Source organism: Falco biarmicus, chromosome 2, assembly GCF_023638135.1.
Source record: "Falco biarmicus isolate bFalBia1 chromosome 2, bFalBia1.pri, whole genome shotgun sequence".
Taxonomy (NCBI): Eukaryota; Metazoa; Chordata; class Aves; order Falconiformes; family Falconidae; genus Falco; species Falco biarmicus.
In genome coordinates, this window is record NC_079289.1 from 91670686 (window position 1) to 91696594 (window position 25909).

The 25909-nt window shown below is 38.3% G+C and overlaps 1 protein-coding gene across 4 annotated transcripts in view; it reads left to right on the plus strand.

Annotated features, from left to right (window-relative positions):
• Window positions 1-25909, plus strand: part of ADGRG2 (adhesion G protein-coupled receptor G2) — a 62349-nt gene that overhangs the window by 10592 nt on the left and 25848 nt on the right. For 3 of the 4 annotated variants that reach the window (XM_056329474.1, XM_056329472.1, XM_056329473.1), the window contains exons 2-8: window positions 1095-1213; window positions 8010-8627; window positions 19347-19388; window positions 20736-20774; window positions 22627-22659; window positions 23529-23570; window positions 25444-25500. In XM_056329474.1, coding sequence (XP_056185449.1) covers window positions 1096-1213; window positions 8010-8627; window positions 19347-19388; window positions 20736-20774; window positions 22627-22659; window positions 23529-23570; window positions 25444-25500 — 949 coding nt within the window. In that variant the 5' untranslated portion in view covers window position 1095. The remainder of the gene's footprint in view (window positions 1-1094; window positions 1214-8009; window positions 8628-19346; window positions 19389-20735; window positions 20775-22626; window positions 22660-23528; window positions 23571-25443; window positions 25501-25909) is intronic. The other variant, XM_056329475.1, reaches the window with a different exon arrangement.

A 25909-nucleotide genomic window follows, 5' to 3' on the forward strand; every position in this document is an offset into this window, starting at 1 on the left:
CTAACCAATACACTCATACATGCACCAAACTGAACAATAGTAAAGTTGAACTTCTGGTGTCATGCAGCATGCTCTGGCCTGCCATAAAGCTGATACATCAAAGATAAACAATATAAAAAATTTACTGCGTTGCATTTGTTCAAGAATCAGTTATAGAATCACTTGTAACTATGTATCTCTAAGCCTTTTTATTTAAGAAATAATGCATGCAAAAAGCAAATGAATGTTTCATGTGATTTTTCTTTCGGCATGCAAAATATTCAGATGATGTACCTTTTTTGAAAAGATCTCTTTACAAAAAGTGTATCATTACATAAAATGTTATCTCTTATAGTAGTTCTTTTTCTACCACTGTGCCCTATTGCTCACAATAGGTAACCATCGCTAAAAAGAAATGTGGACAAACCAGGTTTCTGTGATACACCCCATGAATTTGCAGCCCACAATGTCTTGTGGCATTTCTCTTTTTCTTTTTTTTTTCTTTTTTTTTTTGCGGTAGCTTCTTGTCTTGAGAATGAGATGGGGAGCAGGAATCAAACTCTTGCTTCTTCTGTTGGAGTTCACAGTGTTGCTATTGAAATGTCAGATGATGGAACCTGTGGGTAGGGAACTGAAGAGATACTTTCTATATACTTACTGAGATGAGCAAAGCTTTTGGATGAGCTCTTCAAGCTTGCTCACTAGGTGCTTTTGGTTTGGGGTTTTTTTTGTGGGTTTTTTTGGGGGGTTAGGTTTTTTTGTTGTTGTTGTTTTGTTCTTCAAATGTTGAAAGCCTTATTTGAGCAAGGATCATGGCCATGCATTGATGTATTTGTGAATCCTTGCAGAATTAGAGCTTGAGTGTCCGGGATTTTTGTTGTTGTTTTTTTTTTGTGTGGGTTTTTTTTTCTTTCAGCAAACAGCTCTTTCTTTATCCATAACTTGGCAATAATACACAGAGTATTTGTGCATTTCTGTACGATATATACCCAATAGTATAATAGAGTTGAAAAGATTTACACTGATGGGTTGGAAGCATAATTTGTCATAATATCTGTACACCTGCACTTTTTCTAGTCACTGTGGTTTATTTATTTATTTTTTTTTTCTCCTAGAATGGTTGCCTGGGGAAAACAGCACTGCTGTGTTGGCAGAATACAGGACATTTTCTTGAGATTCAGGCTTGTTCTAGCAGTCCTTTTACTTCATTTGTTCCTGGCTACAGCAGGCAAAGGTAAGACAATTTCTTCCTGATTTATCTAGTGTTGGTATTCCAAATAAATAGCATTAGTCATGGTGAACAGCACTGCTCAATATATTCAGAACTAGCAAGTTTCTGCCCTCTTGAAATCAAGAGGAAAAACTGCCATTAACAAGAAGTTAAAACAGTTGGTGCTTAGCACGTAAACTTAGCACATAAACCCTATGTTTACAGTATTTGTTTTCATTAAAAAATAATTAGTAGTAACTTATTTTCTGCTATGGATGAGGAGCGAATGTAAACACAACATGTAATAACAAGATAAATTAACTTCCTTGCTGTTTTTTTGAACTGGAAGTGTTACTTTTTTCGGAATATGTTGTTAAATCTTTTACACTTCTTGCACAAACACCACAAGATCCTTTGAGCTTCACTCTACTTAGTGCTCGTTTGAGTACAGCACATCTGCTGCATTGCTTTTTGTTGTGTATCTCAATACGGCGAAGGAAAAAGTAGTAGGGTCCAAAATGTGTAACAGGAATGATGTATTTGGATTTGACAGCCTATGCTCTTTAAATAACAGTAAATAAAAGATAAGTTCATAAGGTTCTTGTACAAATTTTTTAACTGACATGGTGATGCTTTTGCATGAGGTGTGGTAGAATCAGTAATTTGTGGTTTATTCATGGCTGTTCTGTAAGCTGGCAGAGACAAGTTTGTCGCTACTCTGGACCTCAAGTGATATAGGTAACAGTGCTTGTCACTCATAAATCTTCCTTATATCAGTAGTGTGTAATACATTTATCATGTTAGTAATGTGCATGGAATTTAAAAAAATTAGAAGTGTTTTTTTGCCACATACTTAATGACTAGTTTTAGAAACTGTTTTGCCCAGAGAAGTCATGGATGCCCCATCCCTGAAAGTGTTCAGGGCCAGCTTGGATGAGGCTTTGAGCAACCTGGTCTAGTGGAAGGTGTCCCTACCTATGGTGAGGGCTTTGGAACTAGATGATCTTTAAGGTCCCTTCCAACTCAAACCATTCTATGATTCTGTGTTACTTTACTCCAGAAGGTCAGAGTTTCTTGCAGTTCAAAGGTACTTTGTAAGTATGTCTGCTTAATGACATTGTTCTAGCAATGAAATTTCATATGTTTACAGACTAGACTAATTCCGATTCTAATTCCCCAAATGTAGTAATTTTCATAGAAAGAAGCTCTTTTTGAGACAAAATTTGAGATTCGGGTGATAAAACTCTTACTAAGATGGTGAGGTTTTAACCTCATGTACTTTCAATAGTAAAAAGGACAGGGCTGCTCAGCAGATGGGCAAATGTCAAGAATTTTTCCAGGGGAAATGCAACTGCATCTAGGGTTCCAAGTAAGCAAGCAAAGAGGGATTTCGTCTTTAACGATCACTTGCGAGTGCCAGTAATCCTTCAAGAAAAGCTGAACTAGCACAAGAATGTATTTATGGTTCCACCCTATTTCTTTATTATTATTATTTTAAGGCTGTTAGCACTGTCAGCAGCATCTCTGCTCAGTTCTCCCCCATCTAAGGGGCCAGAGTATGTTTGTGTTCTCCAGGAAATACAAAGAGAGAATAACTGCCTGTGTTCTTCCTGATGTCTAGGACACTCTGCATAATGTGGCATAGTTTATCCAAATACAACTGTGAATGAAAAAGGAGGGATGAATTTAATTGTGAGGAATAAGTTCTTAGCTTTAGATTTCCAAAACATTGAGCACAATCAAGTGACCCACATGTAGAAAGTTTAGAGTTTTCAATTTCTTATAAAGAACAGTTATGAGCTCTAGGCAGAATACATTAAGATACAAGATTCTTGTGATGTCATTTTAATGGCCTGTCGCAAGCACTTTGTTACAGGTGGCAAACACTTGCATAGAAATTAATGACTATTGTTGTTACTGGTTAAAAGCCAGATTGTGCAGATACATAAATTTGTGAGTATTTTTATTCAAGAGAATACTCAGCTGTATTAATGCTCAACTATACTGGTAAAGTAGCTATCAGTAATAGAAAATTAGTAATAGAAAATAGTGCTAGTGCTTATGTACTGAGAGAATCTGCTCCTGTATGTCTATTTCTTACTACGTATGGTTGGCTATGTCTTGTAAAGCTATCAGTTATCACCATCTGAAAATGTTTGAAAAAAGAGAGATTACATTTGGGGTTTATGTTTGCATTATCTTGCCATTCTCAGAAAATTTATTTTAAATGTTTGGAAGTATGAGCATACATTTCAGGATTTCTTTCAGGGCTTAAGAGAACATGTTTATTAAGTGAATGCTCTTTATTTTTAGTGAGGCTAAAAAACCCAGTTCTTGCTTCTATTAGAGGTAAATATATTAAGAAGGAACAATTTGTATTTCTGAAAGAGGTTAAGTGCCAGAATACAGCAAATGACATAAAAAAATCAGTCCGCAATTACTACTGCATGGAGTTTCCTTGACTCCAGATTGTGATTTTTGCGTATTTTTCTTACTCTGGAGATGTTTTGAGCATTCTTTCTACTGTGCTACCTTTTCTGTGTTGGGGTGATTAAGGTATGTTCATGGTAAGGTTTCTGAATGTGATTTGTATTGTCTGGACCCAAAGGACCTAATTGTAAGCTAGGAATGCCACTGTCAGAGCACAGCCAATTCCAGCTCCTCAGTTCTACGCTCAAGGGTAGATTGCAGCCCACAAGTACCATTACTAGAGAAAATAAGTGATGGTTGACAGAACTTCCAAAAGCTTTAAAGTAATGTCATCTCCTACATGCATTGCATCCACCCACATATCAGACTTATCCAAGATTGTTTTGATAATGAATTTCTAACTTAATGCTGTACTCCGTGTGTTCCACTTGGAACAGTGAAGTGCATTTTCTGACTATGGTTATGATTTCCTGTGTACTTTTTCAGCATTCTTCGGGTAGACAAACCATATAAAATTTTCTGAGTCTTTCTTGTTACAACTCAGATAGTATTGGTATCTCTTCTCTTAACTTTGGCACCCCTGTTTGGCACCTGTTGGTTTTTTTTAACTCTTTAGAGCAAAGTGGGCCAGACTTTCCAGGTTTTGGAAGGGTAGATTTCTCTAAGTAACCTCTTTTGGTAGTTTAAATTGTCAGGCCTTTTACGCCTATCAGTAGTGGTCTTTTTGAATCATCAACAGGACTGATGTCATTTTCCATAATTTCTGTTGGTTACCTGCCTTAGAACTGTTTTTATCTGCAAGTCAGTCCACACTGACTCCCTTGACAACTCTACAGTGTCAACTCCTCTAAAAAATGTGATTGGGTTTTGCAGCCCTTTAATTAATTCACTGTTGATGCATAAACACTGATTTAACATTTAACATGAAATTAAGCCTCACTCAAGATTTGTTCACTTCCAGAATCAAGTTGTCTGACGGTACCTGAAGTTTTGATGAACACTTTTATTCTCAGGAATGGACTTCCATTCTTCCAATCTGGGTAGTCAACAGTGACTTAAAGTTTTGAAGCTATGTCAGGAAACTTCCTTAACCAATGACTTTGGTCATCTCTGCATGCTCAAGACGGCTTACAGAAATTTTGCAGGGTATATGAGTCATGCAGGTATATTTGACATATCTTCTCTGAGGAACAGCAGCTGCATCAAATCTTTCAAAACCTTCAGCATAATTCCTACTTGATAATGAAAGACTCGAGAAATTATTTTTCTTTGGTGAGATGTCACAAGTGTTGCCGTGTAACTGTATATGTAGCTAGCTGTTTCCTTTATAAAATCAGTTTCCTCATGATCTGTCCAAACTGGAAGGTAGCAGATCTATTTTAATTGTAGGTACATTTGAGTCTATCTAAAAATCTGTACTTCTGTGACACTTTCCTGTCCCTCCCAATCTTCCTCACACCAACTTTTTAAGTCGTGTTTTAAAAACTAGTTTTCCATGTGGTTAGCTGAGTAGTCCGTATCTTGCTTCTGGGTTCTGACAAATGGCCAAAGTGAAAGAATTCATGCTGTAGGGTTGGACAGGGGGGAAGTAGTTCTACTGATTGCTGTTGAGCCAGTTGTGGTTTTCTTCTCCATTACCGTAGAACCATGCTAAATATTACCTTGCCATTCAAAATTCACTGTCTGCTAGTTAGGATTTTCGCCTAATTCAGCCTGTGCCCTGAGAGATTTTGTTTGGTCTGTAGCCTTGTATGGCACTTTCATGATGTATGTTGAATTTCAGGAATGATTCAGAGTTATGAAAGATGCCTACAGATTTCAGCTAATTAGTATCACAAAGGGAGTCTCAAAGCTATAGTATGCAACAAGAATAGTTATCAGTGGGGGTTTGTTTTATACTTTTTCTGGTAGCTTATACCTATCAAGCCACACTTGGAAGTTAGGAACTTCCTCCTGTTTTCCATTTGTTGCTATTGAAAAAGAAACTTGAGAGCCCTGTGCTCAAGAGACAGAGAAGTTGAACACATTCCTGATTCAGAATTGGCCTGATGAAAGCTGGTGCTCTGGCTGGTTGAGAAGGTCACAGAAAAGCTGGCTGTGATCTTGACAGCTAACTAGGACTATGAGTGTAACCTACCTAGGGAAAAAAAACCCCACAGACTGATCCAAGTTGCCTGGAAATTTGTCTTTTCACAGGGGAGCTAATGGAAAAGCTTTCTTCCTGTATTGACTGATCTTTTCCTGCTATCCAACCCTGACCTATCATGATTAATCATATACCTCCTCTGGAGGGTACATAAAAGCTCTGCATATATTGATAAATAAATACCTTCCTAAAGGTGTCAGTAATATGTTCTCTTGCACTGGCTGAGCATCTACCAGGCTGTTCCATTTTTCTGTAGTTCCATTTCATGTCCCATAGGAGTTTTTCTTAGTTTGAAATGACATTAAATTTGTATCTAGCATATTATTCAAAGGATGCAGTGAGATGAGGCAGGAAGCAGCATGAATGGCAAGGTGGGGGGAACAAACATGCAACCATAGAATGGTTTGGGTTGGAAGGGACCTTAAAGACCATTTAGTTCCAATCCTCCTGCCCTGGGCAGGGACACCTTTTCCAGTAGACCAGGTTGCTCAAAGCCCCATCCAGCCTGGCCTTGAATGCTTTCAGGGATGGGGCATCCACAATTTCTCTGGGCAACACAGCTCCAGTGCCTGACCACCCTCACAGTGAAGAATTTCTTCCCAATACCCAACCTAAATCTACCCTCTTTCTGCTTAAAGACATTACCCCTTCTCCTATCACTACAAGTCCCTGTAAAAAGTCCCTCTCCAGCTTTCTTGTAGGCCCCCTTTAGGCACTGGAAGGCTGCTGGAAGGTCTCCCTGGAGCCTTCTCCTCTCCAGGCTGAACAAGCCCAACCCTCTCGGCATGTCTTGTCTTCATAGCAGAGGTGCTCCAGCCCTCTGATCATCTTTGTGGCCCACCCCCGGACTTACTCCAACAGGTCCATGTCCTTCTTATGCTGGGGGCTCTGGAGCTGAATGCAGTAGTTCAGGTGAGGTCTCACAAGAGCAGAGCAGAAGGGTGAGGGGCAGAATCCCTCCCCTTGACCTGCTGGCCACACTTCTTCTGATGCAGCCCAGCATACGGTTGGCTTTGTGGGCTGTGAGTGCACATTGCCAGGCCACGTTGAGCTTCTCATCCATCAACACTCCCAAGTCCTTCTCCTCAGGGCTGCTCTCAATCCATTTTCCACCCAGCCTGTATTTGTGCTTGGGATTGCCCTGACCCATGTACAGGACACCTTACACTTGGTCTTGCATTTCATGAGGTTTGCGGGGGCCCACCTCTCAAGCCTATCCATGTCCCTCTGGATGGCATCTCTTCCATCCACCGTGTTGACTACGCCACACAGCTCGGTGTTGGCAAACTTGCTGAGGATGCACTCAGTCCCATTGTCTGTGTCACCAACAAAGATGTTAAAACAGCGCTGGTCCCAGGATGAACTCCTGAGGAACACCACTCATCACTGGTCTCCACTTGGACATTGACCTGTTGACTGCAACTTTTTGAGTGCAACCACCTAGCCATTTCCTTATGCACCAAGCTGTCCATCCATCAAATCCATGTCCCTACATTTTAGAGACAGGTATATTGTGTGGGACAATGTCAAATATTTTGCATGAGTCTAGGTAAATGACGTCTAGCCCCATAGTAGAAGGCCACCAAATCTTTCAGGCATGATTTTCACATAGTGAAGTCATGTTGGCTGCCATGAATCACATCCTTATTTTCCATGGGCCTTAGCATAGTTTCCAGGGGAATCTGCTCTATGATCTTGCCGGGCACAGAGGTAAGACAGATTGGCCTGTAGTTCCCCAGGTCTTAGTTTTTTTAGTTTTTAAGTGTGACATGGAGAAGCACGATCTTGCTCAGAGAAGGAGGATGCAATGCTGAGACACAAGAAGGCATTAAGGGTACAGTCCCTTCTTCTAACTCTGTTTCTATATTTTTTCCCAGTATCCATTAAATGCAAAATATCTACAGAGTCCTGGGCATAGGAACTAGGATCTGTGATTCTCTTTTTGCCTCCCACTTGGTATTTGAGTGCTGTCTTAAAGAGCTACATGGTTGTCCTTCATCTTGTACATGAGCTTTACTTCAAAACTTTCATGGGCAACTACGATTTATTGATTGCCTCCAAATTTTCCGCTTTCCCACCAAAAAAATAAAGCAAAAAGAGAAAGATACAAGATTGTTTCTTACTGTGTTGTTTTGAAAACGCCTAGGTAAATGCCTAGGAATGGTACTGTATGGAAGAATAACGTTCATATAGAAGATTTTTAAAAACTGAAATGATTTTACAAATCACCTTTTCTTTACTTAGATCAGGAGGATTTTCTAGGACAGTATAAAGCTGTCTTTAAGACTGCATGCGAAGATCCTTGGATTATGTCAGCAAGAGTTTCTCTGCGTCCCTTGAAAGAATTCATTGTTTGTGTGCACCTCAAGCTCTATTCCTCACATAGTCCCTGGACAGCATATGTATACAATCAAGAAACTCTTCACACCAACCTCTCTGCAAATAAGTATGATCTTGGACTTACAGGAGATCATGGTAAATTGAGGATATGGTTATTTGGAAAACAAACAAATGCAGCAGCAAGACTTCATGAAAACACTTGGAACCAAATATGTATCCTGTGGAAAAGTGAAGATGGGGAGATGAAGGTATTCGTAAATGGAAAAAAAAAAGTAAACAGAAAACTAACCGGGAAAATTAATTTTCCTGGAAAAGGGAAGTTCTTACTTGGCTGTTCAAAGCTGCCAGGTACAGCTATGTCACCTCACCTGGGTATGACCGGGGAGCTGTACATGTTCAGGATGTGGGATAAAGCAAATATAAAGCAGTCTCTGGACTGTGAAGACAGTGGTGTTATACGCTGGAGAAAGGAGGATTGGGTCTATAATAAGACAGTAGAAGAAGATAACTCTTTGCCATGTGGTAAGTGCCATTGCACTCCTGTTTTTAAAATAGTGTTTTTGTCAAAAGTTCATCTGAACATGTCTAATGTTTTTCTTCCAGATTTTACAAAGTATTTGTCTATTAGCCATTTCTAGGTAAATGCTTAATGAGATCATGTGAAGATCTGCAGCTTTCATCAGCTTTTATCCATATATAAAAAGCATAGCAGCAGTCCTTTGAAGACTTTCAGCTTGCTTCAACTTTTGTGTCTGTCTACTGCCCATGTAATGGTAATGAGAACAGGATGCATCCAGCCAAAACTCCTTGGAGTATTAGGGCTTTCTATCAATGTCATCTTAAAATAATTAATTTTCACACCTTCTGTTCAGGGAATAAATATAGAGGAAAGCATTGCTGATCCTCATTCTGCATATTCACTGGGCCAGAACTTCGATGAGTGCAACTTTTCATTGTTTCACTGGCACATTGCACCATCTTTAGCTCATACATCTGTAAAGATGACTGGAGGCTCTGATTTCTTGTTTCTGTACCAGTAATGCCTTCCTTTATTAAAATGGTCAAATGGTTTCTCACGCATTTATCAAAATTCCTCTCTGCCTTGAAAAAGAACCATAAAAAGCTTTAAACCAAACCAAAACAAGATTTTTTTTCAGAGAAATTTAGTTAAAGCAAGAGAATAATCTTTCTAGCTTTTGCTGTTGTATCTATTGTCAAAAAAGACAAACATGAATCAAGCTTGGGCAAGATCCAATTTATCAACCGTAGTAAATGGTATTACCCCCCAAGACCTTCAGAGATTTTAAGGTGACTAACTCAATTGGTTCTTAAATTTCTTACATGATATAGGTACTTCAGTTAAACTGTGGCACCAATCTTACTCTTCATCACCTTTATATTTAAAAACTGTACCTGTCTATTTTGTGCAGACTAAAAAATATCTTTTAGCTATGTAAAGTTATAATCACTGCCTGACTGGGTAGATTAAAAATATCTTAAGGCATTAAAATAAGGTGACCAGATTTCTTTTTCTGGGTGAGAAAGAAATCTGTCTGACAAACCAGGACTCATGGAGAATGCCTCTAACACTGGGTCATAATGAATGAAATGCCTCTGCTGGCCTCATGCTGTAGTTGGGAGCACATCTTTTCTGTTGGGTTGTGTGATTTGGGAGAGGAGCTGAAGAAAGGATGTCTTTCTTTTGCTCATGTGTGACTGTGTTTGAAGGAACACAGTTGTAGAGCTTTCTAGTTCCTCTGTACACCTATGCAAAAAATACCTGATTTTGGGGGCTTCTCTGTTAAAACAGAAGGACTTTGGGTAGTAAGCTTTCAGAAAGACCTGATTTTGCATCTGCAAAGAACATAACTGGCAAAGGGCTAAAGCTTGGAAAAGTGCTATGCCTCCTGTGTAGGCACAAAAGGTGAAAAGGAAGTGGTTCATTGTAGTCATCATTGTGCTGGAGGACAAGTTTCAGAATTTTTTTTATGACCTGGTTGGCATTTTGTGCCTACATAAAACAACAGTTTATAAAATGTTCAGTCAAAGATTACCATGATTTCTGTGATTTCTCCTTTGCTTAACCACTCAAAATCTTTGTGCAGTTGAAGCCATTACCTAATTGGTGTCTCATAGGCAGTGATGCACTCCATTAATAAATCTGGATTTACTTAACTTCACATTATTTTCTTATGTTTCCTTACCTCCTTTTCCTGCCTTTCTTTTTGTTGGCTCCTCAGATTCTTTTTCTTTTGGTTTTATCATTTACTTTTGTAATAATTTTTCAGATGACCAAAAATTTATTTAGTTTTTATTAACCATGTGAGGTCTAATAAAGACCAGAATCCTGATTCTGCTAAGAGGTACGCACATGTGTAGTGCTTAAAGGCATGCTCAGCTTTAACCAAGTAGTTTACTTTAACCAGGTAGCTCTGTATCTTATGCATCTGAAGGTTTGCAAGAAAGAACATATCTGACTACTTCCCAGTATATGATGGGGGCTGGTCGTGTTTCTTGGACTAATGGAAGTCAGCAACAGCAAACTCTTAGGTCTGAGTTAAAGGTGCAACTCTTGCTTCTTCCAGTCACACAGTCTTCCAGTTCTCCTCTGTTTGTATAGCCATTGCGCACTAGCAGGTGTAAGTACTGCAGGTAGGGCCAAAGGGGGAAGGAGGCCCCAGACATTGTGCGTCACTAAACCTTCCACTTGCATTCCTCAGGTTTCTCTGATAATTCCTCTTTTGCTGAGAATGAGAAGTAGCTTAACAGCTGTGATATGGAGAAAGAGTGCCATAGATCGGATGTATCTCACTTTAGAGATTATCTCTTGGTATTTAAAAATACGTAAGTGAAGAAAGAAGTGCTCACTGTTCCAAACGCCAGCTTTGGAAAATTTCTTTAGCTTGTTCCTCGATTCCTATCTAACTACATACTTTAATGTGGACAATATGAATGATACCACTATTGTCTCTACATAATCCAGGAAAGAAGTACGAAGTAATATAAAGTGCTGGGTGATTTAAGAGAATACAAAACCACAAGAAAAGAGGCAAGTTTAAACGCTAAATGCTTGAAAAGAAATTTTAGTAATCTGTGAGCACCAGCTCTTCGATTGTCATTTTTACATGGGGTATTTGCAAGTTGCCTTTAATAAGCTGCCTTTAATAATAACCTGACAACTGGAAGAAATGTACTGTTTAAACATTAATCACTTCAGTTACTTGTTAAACAGGAACATTCTTAATCCAAATATAAATATCCAAACTGTTACATTGTGCATTTATGCAAGGAGCACTGAGATGACAGAGTATCTTTTACAAATTGCAATGAATAAATAAAATAGATTATTTATGGCATAACTGTAAATAGTATCACTGACAGTAAAGCACTGTCATCTCATTGGTGGTATCAGTGCCCTAACTTTTAGCAGGAGTCCAGTGCCTGTTGCTTTTGGTTGCATTTTTTTGCATGAATACAATTCAGTGTTTATATTGTGGCATTTTAGGCTTTTCTAATCTGTCCTGTCCAACTTTCAAGACCAAGGTGTTGCCCTCTATTTTGCATGTATCCTTTTCACTCCCAATATTGCTGAGCCTGCTACTGGTGGTGCTGGAGGAGGTTTCCAGGCTTGTGGGAACAAAGCAGTCTAATGCTGATGGGAGAAATGTGCCCTGTGTGACTGTTTTGCCTTTGCATGCTCAAGGAATAGGAAACCTTCAGTTTGGGCTGTTGCTCTGCTTTGTAGGTGTGGGCAATAAGAGGCTTGTGTAATCCCTTTTTAAGATTTCTGAGGCTGTGTGTACTTCTGATGACAGGATCGGCTTTCCTGGAAGGGAGGGTGGAGTTCCAAGGCTTTACCTTCTCAGACAGAAGGTGGAAAAGTAGCTGCCACTCATCAGTCTGCATCGCAGTCTGTTGGGTACCAAACTTTGGGCCATGTTGTTACGTTTACGGAGCAAATCATGGAAGTTGGAGATGAAAAAATAAATTATTTTCCCCAATACCGTTTTCTTTCTGAAATTGTGAGGACAGGATACTGCAGAAACCTCTAGAAGCTCTTAAAGGAAGTAAATGTGATGGGGGCGTTGGGTGGGGAGAGGAAACAGAACTCTGGAGTGCCTATTTGATGAGTCATGTACCACTTCACTTTGTACCTATTCACTGAGTGTATGTTTGACCTCTTTCTTTGCCCTCATTGCCTCCCTTTTCTGTGATATCAAAGGAAGTAGCTTTTTGGAAGTCAGCCTGCCAGATAAGAGGTGATTTGATTCACCTCAGTATCTAATGTACAGCTTTATACAAACAGAGCTTTATACAGATAAAAACTGTATTTATAGCCTAATATCCTAAAAACCTGTGTAAAATCAAAGCTGAGTTAAAAATATTTCACCTAAATTTTCTGTTTGGGTTACTAAAATGAACTGGCCAAAGTGACAGAGCCTGATGTGAACAAGCACTTGCATTGTTTTCTTATGCTTGCTTCTGTCCAATAGCCAGTGATAATTCATCCTTTCATCCCTGGTGCCGCCACTAAGGGTCAGAGCAGATGTGAGGTGTCATGAGAGGCACCAAAGTGTACAATTAAGATTGTACTTACACAATGTGCCTCAAAATCTGACTTGCATAAAAATTTGACACGGGCTAATGTCAACAGTGGAACAGTTGGAGAGGATTTTTACATGTTACTGTTACAAATGCCTTCTGTGATGGGATGGTTCATTTTGGCAGAATGTTTATCCAGCTGGAAGGTTTATCAGATGTTAAAGGGACCCAATCTCTTAATAGAAAATAACAATTTAATTTGAATATGAGATTTGCATATCATATTTTTGGTGCTTATTTCACTAAATAGGTGGATTTTGTAACAGTACCATTTTAAAATTTTGTTGTTTGGGCTACTCAGTTTTGTTCATGAGCAAGTCCTATGAAATGTATTAGTGCCAGGCATTTTCATATGATTGTATCCTAGTAACACTGAACATCAATGGATGGTAGTTGCTACACTGGCCTGGTAACTGATGTAATTATACTGATAACTGTTGCCTGTGAGAATGTTTAGAAGAGAATTTGTATAGACCTGAAAATGCAGTCTGGAATCAACTTTTCAATGAAAAATGGTTTGATTTTTTTTTTAAGCCAGAAAGTGATATTATGCATCTGTTTGGAATGAAAATGTGCACTTTGGTATTTCTGATGGGAATTTTTAATGGAAATCAATTCCCCTGCCTGAATCAGTTGAATTTTTGGTGAAAAAATCAGCACTAAGTTTCCTATCACATCTTATTTAGAAAATCTGATTTTTATTAATTTCCTGGTATTTTTGTGTGTATTTGTAAGTCAAAACTGATCTTACCAGCAGTGCACAGTTGTGGTTATCTAATGCCGTTCTGTGGTGTCAGCCAAGTACTTTGGCATGGGGAAAACATACTATATAGCCACCAAGGTATCCCTTGGGATTCTTCCATTTGGATTCTGCTGTTGATCTGTTTGTGAGAGCTGACGTGGTCAAGGGTACCTTTAGTTTGAAAGAGTAGTCGTGGGTGATAATACAAACTGTTCTGATTTTTGGCATGTTTTTCAATTACAATGAGTAAAATTTCATTTCATAAACCTGTCATCTAGGCCCCAGAACATCTGAGTCCATAGATGTATGTTTTTCTGCCAGTAATGTTGTCTGTGCTCCAGTAGATTGACAGGGCTGTTGCAACTCCTTAAGTGTTTAGTGCCTGTTCTGTGTCTGGACCTGACTAGAAATCAGCTGTGCCTTGCATTCTCTCACCATGTTTCCTGCGAGACAGAGGCCAGCAGGACGCCCCTTCCTGCTGTACCATCCCCAGCACCTCCACATTGCACAGGCTGGGCAGGGTGGGTGTCCATTGGAGGCTCTAGTTCACTACAGTTCAGACTCTTCTGAGTAATCACTCTAGTTGCTGTTTCAGGCTTTTTCAAAGGATGCTTTCTGCCAAAGTTCGAAGGCAATGATGAAGTGTTAGGTACAGCAGTATTAACAGCAACACTGCTCCCCTGAGACAGGGGAGCAAGAAGCAGCTGCCAGTAACCTAGTTCTTGCACAATGTCGTTACCTGCAGCCAGGTTCTAGCTGCTTCCCACTCCTCCACCCTGGAAAAACTGACCTGCTTCTGGCAGAGTGGATTGCCTGAAGACAGGTGAATCAGAAAGGGTGTTGCCTTTCCAAAAATTTGAAGAGTGTACTGGTGATAATTTACATAGGAGGTAGGGACAAAAAAAGAAAGGGTATTTGTCATTCTTCCAGTTGGAGATAGAACATTGTACACTGTTCATGCTTTAAGGGCTTTTTCTGTATCCTGTGTCTAAGTTACTGAACAAAAGGCATGCTGAGTGACAGTGCCTTTGGTGCAAGGACCAGAACCATCCCATCCCATCTTTACCACTGTGTTTACAAAGCCTCCTTCACCCTTTCTTTCCCTTTGGCTGAACTGATTTAGGAATTCTGCTTGGCTTGGTGGAACAGCTTCAGCAGGACACGTGGAGACCATCCCATCATAAAAGAGCCAGTAGACTGATGGTTAAGATCTGGATGGTTAAGATCTGTCATGCTAAGGAATGGTGTAAGCACAAGGCTATTTTGTAGACAGGGCCAGGGACTGGTCTCTTTCAGAGCTACATCAGTTTGTGGATGTAGCCTTAAGTACTGTTGTTAATGGATTTAGTCTCCTACCAGGCTAGGGCTGCTAAAGTTACACTGTTTCCCATTGTCATACAAAGTCATTATGGGAAATAAAGGTTGTCACAATGCAAATACTGGTTCCTAAGTAAGTTTTTTGCAGCTGTGGTATCCCGCAATGGCAAGAGTTGCTAAACAGATTCCATATAAGTGGAACAGTTTTTTCTGTCTATACAAATGGGATTCTTGAATCTCCTCTCTGTGTCAGAAGAGTACAAAGTGATAGGAAGACAGTAAGAGACTTGCTGCTTTTGTTTGCAATGATGCATGCTAGTAACAGAAACTGATGCTTATTTAATGGAGGTCCCTTTTCCTTCAAGACAACCCATTTCTTATGGAGACCTATTGTGTCTCCCTTGCAGCAAAAGCAAAGAATAATATTGAATAATGTTATTTGCCTGTTTATTTGCTGTTTGGATCCTCAGGAATGTTCTCTATTAGAGAAAATGTAGAAAATTATTACTACAATACTTTTTACATTGCTACATAATGTCTCCTTATGGAATAGGTGTGTTGATTGGATGATCCTAAACTAAGAGAGTTGCAAATGAAAATGCATGGAGCAAATAAAATGAAGTTTCATATATGTTAAGATTTTCTTGCTCTTCTCAATGGTAAACAACTTCAGGGAAATAAATTTTCTGCTAGCTTGTAACTAGCAGGTGCTGAGTTACTTTACCTTTCTTTTTACATGTCAACTTTAAGGATGTTTTAGATTGGACTTTAGTCCTTCTCCAAATAAACTCTATTTGCTTTCTTTTCTAGTTCTTAAACACAAAGGAGGAGGGTTGACAAATGTAAGTGACATTAAATAATGTATAACAGCCTCTCCTTCCTCCTTTCTGTATGCAAATTGATTCTGATTAAAGACTTGGTTAGTGAACTTAAAGCTGCACCTTGATCAATGACAAGTCTCATTCTCATGGATGCTTTCTAGTAACTAGGGACATGAATATTGTGCTGTAAGAGAAGTCATGGTTAGATTTGTGTCCAGAAGGAAGTGCTTCTCTGATTATGCATGCCATCATCACTTGCTGCGTGTGCCAGCTCCATATTCAGAGCTTGTGTTAGCTTATTTTGCTCCCTGTACTGCTGAATTTTTTTATTAAAAGCATTTGTCATTTTTAGAGTTCACTGTCTTCTTACAAACCTACAGTACTAAATGTGTTAGTGGACAATTTTCTCACCTACCTCAGGATACTACTTGTATTCTCAAAAATTCACATAGCAAGTTGAAGGGATATGGAGGATGGGAAGTGTGGTTTGTCTACACTGACTATGTCTACACTTTACTCCTCAAGAGTACGTGAGAAAGATCTTAAGGTCAGATTCCCCAGGCAGATTTTTTTTTTTTTTTTTTTTTTAGTGGGTAGGGGCAGCAGTGTGGTCTTTTTTGTGAGATGCTGCACACTTCAAGATGTGGGTTCCTTTGGAGAATTTAGTTTCCTGCAGGGTCCTTTGGTTGGAAATAAGGGCTTTTGCACAAGGTGCTAGCCACTTAGTAAGACAGGACTGCTGGCAAGTAAATTTTTGGAGATGGAATTAACTTCCTATGGTAGAAAAGCCAGTTTGCCCACATGTGGAAGGATACTTTCTTCTCTAACTGGAAGTTCACTTTACTTTATGTAGAATTGACTCAATTACTTTTATTCACCCTGTTCTACCTTAAAGAACTTTCTGCTGTTTAAACAATACAGAACAGTTATATCTTTATCTTACATAAGAGCTCTAGAACACTTACCTTATAGGATCAGGTGCTTTAACTCGACTTACCATTTAGTGAGAAGTCCTAATTTTCCTGAAAAATTACTGTAAACATTAAGGTTATAGCCAAATTTTCATGATCTGTGAAGTTCATACAGTGCTAGGTGTTAAAAAGGCCAATTGTATTTCTCTGTAGGCAGAATCCTAGTTGTCTCAAATGAGATGTTTGATGTAACTTGGTTTTGTCTTTACTGAAATAGTTTAAATTCAGTAGACTGATACATATGAAGGTATAATACTTTTCTTACATTTTTTACTTAACGGATGTGTGTTATTTTACTTAGAGTATTGCTTCTCTCTCTCTCTTTTACATGAGAAAATTTCTACCCAGGATGCAAATCAACTAAAACTAACAGTTAATTTCAAGGAAGACTCCTAAAAAATTAAACATAGTGCCATTAATCTGATTTCCATGAATTCATCCTGCTGTATTTCAGAGTTGCTGCTTCTAGCTTCATACGGTAGATGACATTCAACAAAAATGAACTGACTTTTCTTTACATCTCATCAAGCTTTCATGTACTCTCTTACTGCTGATCGTTGGCCCCAGTATTGCAGCACTGGAGCAACCAGGCAGCAATCTGCTTACCTGGCTGGCAGCTGTAATCTTTGTGCATATGTCATAGCTCACGCAGAAATATGGATGACTATGTCTACACTGCCTACTCTATCTGCATAGTCAATCAGAGTCTGGGTGGTTTCTGACTCTTATGATTTCTGGCACTTCCCCCTCCTTTTCTTGTGGCTGTCCTGCAGAACAGGCTGCCTCTTTTGAGCCTTCTTCCTGCATCCCCTCAAGAGAAGCTTCTTCAGCCTTCACTAACTGGGTCAGCCTCTGCTTCCACTGTTCCCTGTGGGCTGCAGGAGTGACTGTTGTGGTTAGGGTTATGTCGCTGGATTAGCCACAGCATCCATTTGTATGTCCTTAGATCTAGACACTCTTTTGCTCCTTTCAGGGTGTTGGACACAGTCCTGGTTGGTGTGGGCCAGGGCCCAACACAACACCAAAAGTCTCTGTCTTTGGTGTAAGCGAGACATCCTTCCTTCAAGTGGTCTGGTGTTTCAACAGGATTCTGTGCTTGTTCAGATGTGAATTCTCAGGCCATCAGAGCTGAAAACTTCTGTAAGCATCTGCCCAGATTCTCCCACACACCTTGCTACCCAGGAATTTGCTGCCTCAGAGCACTTCCCTGTGTGTCATCTCCAACTAGTTGGTTACTGGAAGTCCCACAGAGATGTGAACTTGGATCACTGGATTCAGAGTCAGAGGGTAGCCTTGTAGGTTACTGATGAAAGAAGGCAGGTGTCCATTATCTGAGGGGATTAGTAGTGGTGGAGGTGGTCTACAGCAGCCTAGGCAGCAACTAGGTCTCCAAAGATCTGGATGATGTCCATTGCAAACGGGCCATGTGGCAGAGGTTAGTATAGTATGCGCCAGTGTAATATACCAACACCTGATGATGATGGACTGGACAGGTATCAGGGCATTAACTGTGGAGAAACTGTCCCACCAGCTCTGGCAATACAAAGAGAATCTCTCCCTGCAGCCCTGAGGGCCTGCATCTTGACTGTGGCTAGAATTTCCCACCAGGTTCAGTGGCTTGAAGAGAATATCTCTTCCTCCTTGCCCCAGCAGCCAGGATCTCATCTATCAAGGGTGCTGAAGTAGGAGACAGTGCCTTAATGATGTATTGCTGTGTTACCACTTGTTTTTTAAAGTTGCAGGATGATGTTTTAGCTGATGGCATAAGCTGCAGGGTACATTTCTAGCCACCTGCTAGTTGCCCCCACTGTGGGAAGCACATAGCACTTGCCCTGGTGGTGGATTTGCAGTGGTGGTCTGATGTAATTGATCTGCTAGGCCTCCTCATATTGATAGCCCAGACACATCATCTTTTCCAGGGAGACTTAAGTCACTTGGCTCACTTGATTATGGCATGTTTCACATTTGTGGGTGGCCGGTGCAATAGCTTCAATTGTCAGATCCACACCTTGATCAAGAGCCCATCTGTATGTTGCATCTCTCCCTAGGTGTCCCTAGGAACATGTTTTATGGGCCCATTAAGCTTTACATTGCCAGTTCAGGTCCACCTGAGATGCTTTGTTTCTGGCAGCATGATCTATCTGCTCATTGTTTAGATGTTTGGTGGTACAGCTGTTTGGCATGTGAGTGTCTATATGATGTATATGCACATCGTGATGTAGACGTATTCTCAAAGTACATCTCACGTTACTTGTAAATGTGTATGGAATAAAGCATCCCTGTCTTACCCAACTCTTCTCCCCTTCTTTTTTTTTTTTGTTTTAATTTCTCTGTTTCTCTTTGTATTAATAAAATCTTGCTTCTTGAGTATTCATCAGCATTTCTTTTCCATATTTTTACAAAAATATCTGTGCGAAAGCACAGATGTCTGTACCTGTTACATTTTTCATTGCTATTTAGTCTTATCTTCACTCAAGCAAATGTGCTGAAAGGGTTTCTGAAGACATTGACAATGGAAGTGCAGTGGGAAAGCTGAAAGCCTAATCTGTGCCTTCCATAAGTATAAAAGTGATAAACAGTAAAAAATTGAACTCTAAAGAGTTCAACTGTCAGCTTTCAAAAAGACTGGTCAGACATTTCTCAGTGGATGCAGCGTAGTTTTGCAAATCAGGTTGATTTTAGGTGAGTAGCACATCTAAAATGGTTGCATTTAAAAAAAGTGTGTGTGTATATTGGTGTGTACAAATATATAAAAACTTCTGCTCCTAAAATTCTTTTTCCTTTGTAGTTGAAACTACTGCTACATTGCCTGGCAGAAGATGGATAACAGGTATGTGGGGGTTCTGTGTCGTTTTTTCCCCATTGTTCTTGTATTTTAGAAAGTGCATAGGAAGATTGCTCTGCTGTTACTTTTTAATTCATGGAAATAGTTAAGAATATGAAAATATCTGCAAGTTAATTGTCCATATCATCCTTGTGGCTTATTAGCATATTACATGGTGCAAGTAACATCAGTAATTTTCCAGAGAAAATGAAAATAAGGTCACTGAGGTGACTCCTATTCTCCTTTCATTGCAGAAACTATATTTATATTTATTGTTTGGAAAGGAGCTACTACTAGTTTTCAGTAAGGCGAGCAGAATAGTCTGAACAAGGAATCATGTGAATTATTAGCATTTCAGAAACTCCTTGTATACTATGTTTAACCAGAAAGAACTGGGTTTCCACAGAGACTTTTGGTATCACTGACTTAACTTTTCTACAACAGTATGAAAGGCTTTACAGTGTAATTAGTATATTGTAAGTAACATTATACAATGACTTTTGAATTCTGAGAGAAGTTGAAAAACTATTTTTTAAAATAGTGTATCATATTTGCAGCCAGCTATTCTTTAGATTATATTTCTGTGATAACTGTGACTTGACTTGTCCATGGCACTGTCAAAAAACACTCAGTGAACGAAAGGGCTAACTTTGAAGTTGCTATGAACCAGGTATTGAATTTTCTAACTTCTTTTTGATCAAAATGACTGTAGCAACATCAAAGATTTAGTGGCCAATTTTTGCTGTATAAATAGTTGGCTGGTTCCTATCAAGATCAGAGGTTCAACGTTGAAATGAATTAGCTTTTTGTAATGCCGCCTTTTGCAGGAGAAAAAAAGAGAACAGATATTTATAGGATAAATTTGAAATAGCAGGTCTTAGTGTTATTATGCAAAGCCTGAGAACAGTTCTTGATACTGTAGTTAGCCATCTTGTTATGTACGCTTGATTCCCATTCCCAGAATTAGCAAGACTTCCAGGGTAGGCATGCAGCTTTCAGATACAGTGTGGCACATATCTTGGGTCAATGATTTTTGTTTTCGTAACATTATACAATGCTAACTGTCCAGTCCTTGTTGAAAAAAAATCATCATCAGTTAAATTCCGTTTGAATTAATAAAAATTGTAAATTTTTTTATCAGTGATTGTTACATCTGCCTTTTTTGAACACCTGGAAGTGTTCTTCTGATAAGCAGGTGTTGCCCTCTTCTGGTGAATGCAATAAACGCTTGATAATGCAAGGAAAGGCTGCTGTGGATGGCTATGCATGTGTCTGAAACTTCATTATGGTCTTTTTTCTCCCCTCTGTTTTTTTGGGGTTTGGTTTTTGGTTTTTTTTTCGTCTGAAACAAAGATGCAAGTTCAGAAGAATCGGCTGCAACAGTCATTTCTGGTAAGAAAATCAGGACTTAACTGATTTTTGCAATGTTTCTTATTTGCTGTTAGGTAAATCTGCTTTTCTTTTACCTCAGGTAATGGAGAAAAGTTGTAACATAAATGAGTTCCAACATTTAATGTTCTCATTGTTGGGTTTTTTTTAAGAGAAAATTAATTTCTTCATTCTAATTTGTAATGAAATAGCTTACCTTGTAGGACCACTCATGGTTTGTGGCAGTGAAGCTTGGGGATGTAATAGGTGTGAGTTGCTTTTTGTCCAGTAACCTAAACGGTTAACAATTTGCAGAGATGTCAGAGGAGGAATACTGTAGTGGGAGAGCTCCCTTATATCTCCTGCTGCCCTAGCAGATGTGCTTATGTCATTTCATGCAGTGTGGTGTACTGCAAACACAGACACATGACTGTGATAACTCTGGGACCAGAGGTGATGAACATCGTTTATGAAAGCATTTTTAAAAAATGAAGAATGTAGACACACAGAAATAGCTGTGTGAAACCCAGTTGCTTTCTTGCTCTAATGTATACTGACATATTGTGCTCTGGAAAAAAGAAATAATACGGATACAGACATGTGCTTTTGTTCTTTTACAGACATAATCTTTCTCTATGAATGGTTCATCTTGGTTCCCTTGAATGGTTCAACTGCAGCCAATTCAATACTTGTTGTAGTTTATACCAAGCCAAATAATACAGATGAAATCAGTACCTAGTCTTCACTCTGATTCCTGATATTTTGGCTGCTTGTTAGTTGCCTTAGAAAACCGGTTGTCTTCAGGGTTGTTGCTGAAGAACCAAATATGCTTAGCTTTTATTCTGAGTTGAAATAAATATATCAGAAAGAAAAGCTCCCTTTCCATGTAATGAAGTAGATTGCTTTTTTTTTTCTTGATATGCAACTATCTTTATGTAGAGCCACCAACTTTTCTTTATTATACTTAAGATATTGCATCTACTAATGACTGATGCTTTTATTGAAGAAGTTTGGAAAGCATAATGTTCTTCTGTTATAAAGGTGCTGTGGCCCATTTTAAACAAGTCACTAAGTTGTCATTTTGGAGTGATATCAAGTGGTCCTCTTAACCACTTCGTAGTCCTGCACTAGCACCTAAAATATTCTTACTGAGGACATCCTTCCTGAGCAATCTTTAAATTTTCTTCTATTGTCTTAATGCAGTTTGGGTTTGTTTTTTTCCTTTTGATGTTACTGGGGAAAAAAATTGCATCCTCACTGTATTTTACTTATGTATGGTTACTGGCAAAAATGGCTTTTTTGGAGAGACAGTTTGCCAAACCCAGTGTGTCATCTCTGCTCATGCGTTGTGTGTGCAGGAAAAAGTCCTTGGGGCTGAGTAGTTATTGCTGTTGTATATGCCAAATTAATCTGCATCTTCTGAAAGAATGAAACCAATAAAAGCAACTTAACTGAATGAATTTGATTACCAGCTGTTTGTATTCAGATACTCAGATTTTTGATATAATGTAAACATTATTTCAAATATTAATTTTGAAATACTGTGAATGTTCTTGACGAGCACTGCAGTTCTTAAAATGGAATTTAGATAAATAACATTCAGTTCCTATTTAAAGTTTTGCATGCTTGATCTTTTTTCTCCAAAATTCATAGACATAAAATACTATATTAATAGGTTTTTACGTCTTTTATTTTTTTTTCTTTCCAGAATCCTCTATTATTACCTTTATCACTTATCCTGTAATTCCTACAGGCAAGATTTTATTGATGTTTCTCTTATTTAGATTTAGTTACATTTAGATTCAGTTACATTTAGATTTTTAAAATTGCTATTTTGTTTTTATTCTTTCTACTGTTATTAATTTTTCTTTTTCAGATATGACTTCAGAGGAGACTACGCAAACTACAGGTGAGAATTAGCACAAAGAGAGTTAGGTTCTGGAGATGTTTGTTGCATTCGTGAAAGATTGCTTTTTTTGTTAATAACTGGGATTTGTTTAGTCCAAATTCTTTTCTTACATGATCTTAACATTTATATTTATCTCCAATTTGTATTTTAAGTCTGTATGGCTAGGGATTTGGAGCACATTGACACTGAGCTGTTAACTTTTCTTTTTTATTTAAAATACTACATTGTTTACCAAAGCCAAAACTGGACATATTTATTTTCAGAAAGTATGTAGTTTTTTGGTACATCTATAGATAGAATGTTTTCTATACTTTCTGATACTATTTAAAGTATTTCAAAGAACTAGAATGTACACCCCATTCCTTAAGGCATTTACGTGGTACAGTTTCTTGCAATGAGTTGCCAAATAGGATCAGTAAAGACTCAATCAAGACATACTACCCCTTTTTTTCCTGATGTTTACATCTGAAAAGAAGTAGGTTCATCCCATATCAGTATAGATTCTTACATGTCTGTGTATGACCTGGATACCCTGCTAGCCTTCATACTGGATGGAGAGAAAGACATGTTTTTCAAACATGATTCACAGCTTAAAAGCACCACTTTCTCCACTGAATAACAGGGAGCCTGGCCTCTATGGGGACATGAACATCTGACTGGATGGATCTCGCTCTGAATGCTGCTTTTTCATTGCCTGTGCTGAAAGTAACTTAATTTCCTTGTAAATGGTCATGTGTTTATACTTCTGGGAAGACAGTGTCTTAAGTAGAAATTAGGAAACTTATTTTTGTGACATGTATTTCATAGACTTTTTAAGTTGAAATGTGAAAACTTAATTTTAAAACCTTTTTTTTCCTTCTTTTTAACAGAAGCTCTTAACATCACTGGTTATTACTCCACCATAACACCAGGTAAGATTTGTATATCACCACTGATCTTTTCTTATGCTCCTCAAAATGTAAGTGTGCGTGAGTTCAGGAAGTCTGCTCCCAAATATTTTTAAAAGGACTTTTTTTCTTGGTATTATGGTGTGTCATATTAGCAGTCTGCCTTACTTTGCATTGATCTCCAGTCTGGTAGAAGGTCTAATTCTGCAATGCTTGCCTAGATGGCCACATACAGAAGAGCCTGGTTGTTTTGTAAGTCAGAGCAGCAGGTTACCACAAAGATGTAAGAAACACAGTCTCAGGGACCATGTTTACTTTAAAAAAAATTAAAATCCTCATGCTTTTTAGTAGATTGAAGCAGACTGAATGCAGTCACAGTGTTCTCAGGGCAGATCCAGTCTATAGGAGCAGGCTGAATTTAATTTTTTTATTATCCATGTACAAGCCTGGTAGACCAATTAGAATGTATTTGCCTTGAATTAGTGCAAGTGGTAGAGGAACTGGCTTGGAGCCACACTGGCTGGTATAATTTGACTGTGTGAATGTGACCTGTAGAAAGTGCAGCTGTGTTATCTGATGATCTTTGGGGGCTGGAAGCTCTACTGATTTTTGATCAGTCTTTTATCCTCCAAACTGCTTATCGATTTTGGTGGCATGCAGAGATCCTAAGCAAGACTAGGTGGCACACAAGTGGGTGCTCTGTAAAAAAAAAAGAGGCTGATGCTATGCTATTTTTGAGTCACTCCTGGATTTTTTCTTGGGTTTTTATAAGTGTTGTTATAAGTGTTATTCTTTATATAGTTAATAATTTTGACAAATTCAGTTCTTTATGAACGTTTAATTTATTTAAGGATTGTTTAAAAAAGTGCTGACACATTTTTCATAACTATTTCACTGACAACTTCCCAACAAAAGGGAAGGCAAATATGTTTAAATTGCTGTCTGAAAAAATAATATATTCCTAATAATTTTAATATTGTCACCAGCTCACAGTCTGTACCCTCTGATGGCTGTTTGTTGATGGTAATAAAATTGATGAAGCATCAAGCTATAACAGGCAAATTTTTATACCACAGAAAAAAAATCCCAACCAAACAATTACCATCTCATTTGGTACTAGCTAATGATAACAGCAGATAAAAGACCATTTGTTTTTCTGCTAATGGAGCCTGATCTCTCTGCTTAATTAAGGAAAGTTGTGCTGCCATGTTGTTTTTATAAACAAGTGTATATTGTATGAATAAGTTTTTGTCTTGGATGCAAATATCTTTCTGGTCCTTTATTTTGATTTTATACAACCAAGCCAGCTGTTTACAGTATCCTTAATTTGGGATCAGTGTTATTTGTCTGCAGTGTAGGTAAGGTAGTATTAAAAATATACGAGCAGCCAAAAACTTGCTGTAACTAGCTAAAGACATGTTCAGCTAGATGAGAGTATATGTGTTTGCTCATCATAATTCTAGTTCTATCAGGTAGAACAGTTTTAGTTTCATGCTATCGTAAGTATCTATAGTAGGATCCTCAGAAGCACATAATTTGCTACCTAGTGATTAAATACTGTGATATTTGAAGGGCTTATTTATATATGTTGATTTCTGGTTTATTTGGATTTAAAAAAAAAAAAGATTGCTTGCATGTAGGTTTTCCATGGAAACTGTTACAGAAAATTTTTCAAAATTAATTAATCAAAATCAGCATGTTTCACTCAGTATTCAGAGTCTTGGAAAATGTCATGGTAAGTGCCCGAGAGAAGTGAAGCCTAGACAGTATGTGAAATATTGCTAAAAGGCAAGGACTTTTACCTTTAAAACACTGAAATGATTGTAAAATATGTACATTTGTTAGTACTGGGTTTAAGTCCAACTTTTTACTCACTAAATTATTTTTTTCCCCAAAGAAGCTATAGCGGGAGAAACTATTTTGTGCAACATAACACCTGTCTGTAATTTTTCAGGTCAGTAGTTTTCTTTTTCCTTTTTTTCTTATTAAAAAAATGTCCCAACTATTTTCTATTCGGAGTAATAAGGCAACTTTTAGTTGCTATGTAAAAGCATATCAGGTTTTTTTCTAATTTAGATTTTATACAACTTCTTTGAAAAAACAAGAAACTAGTATGCTATTGTAGACATTGTTTGCCATATTTGGCCTAACTCTGTATCAGGAATAGAAGTTGAAATAGTGTTTAGGTGACTAATTGTAAAAGCCTGTGTGTATTTTAAAAGTGTGATGTGACAAAACAGGCAAACAAAGGAAAATGGAAAGGGCAGTGGCGTTCCCTTTACGTGTGTTAGCAAAAACCTAGTAAAAGAAGATTTTGTTGATACATGTTGCTGCCTTCCAAAATACTTTGATAAATGGCTTCT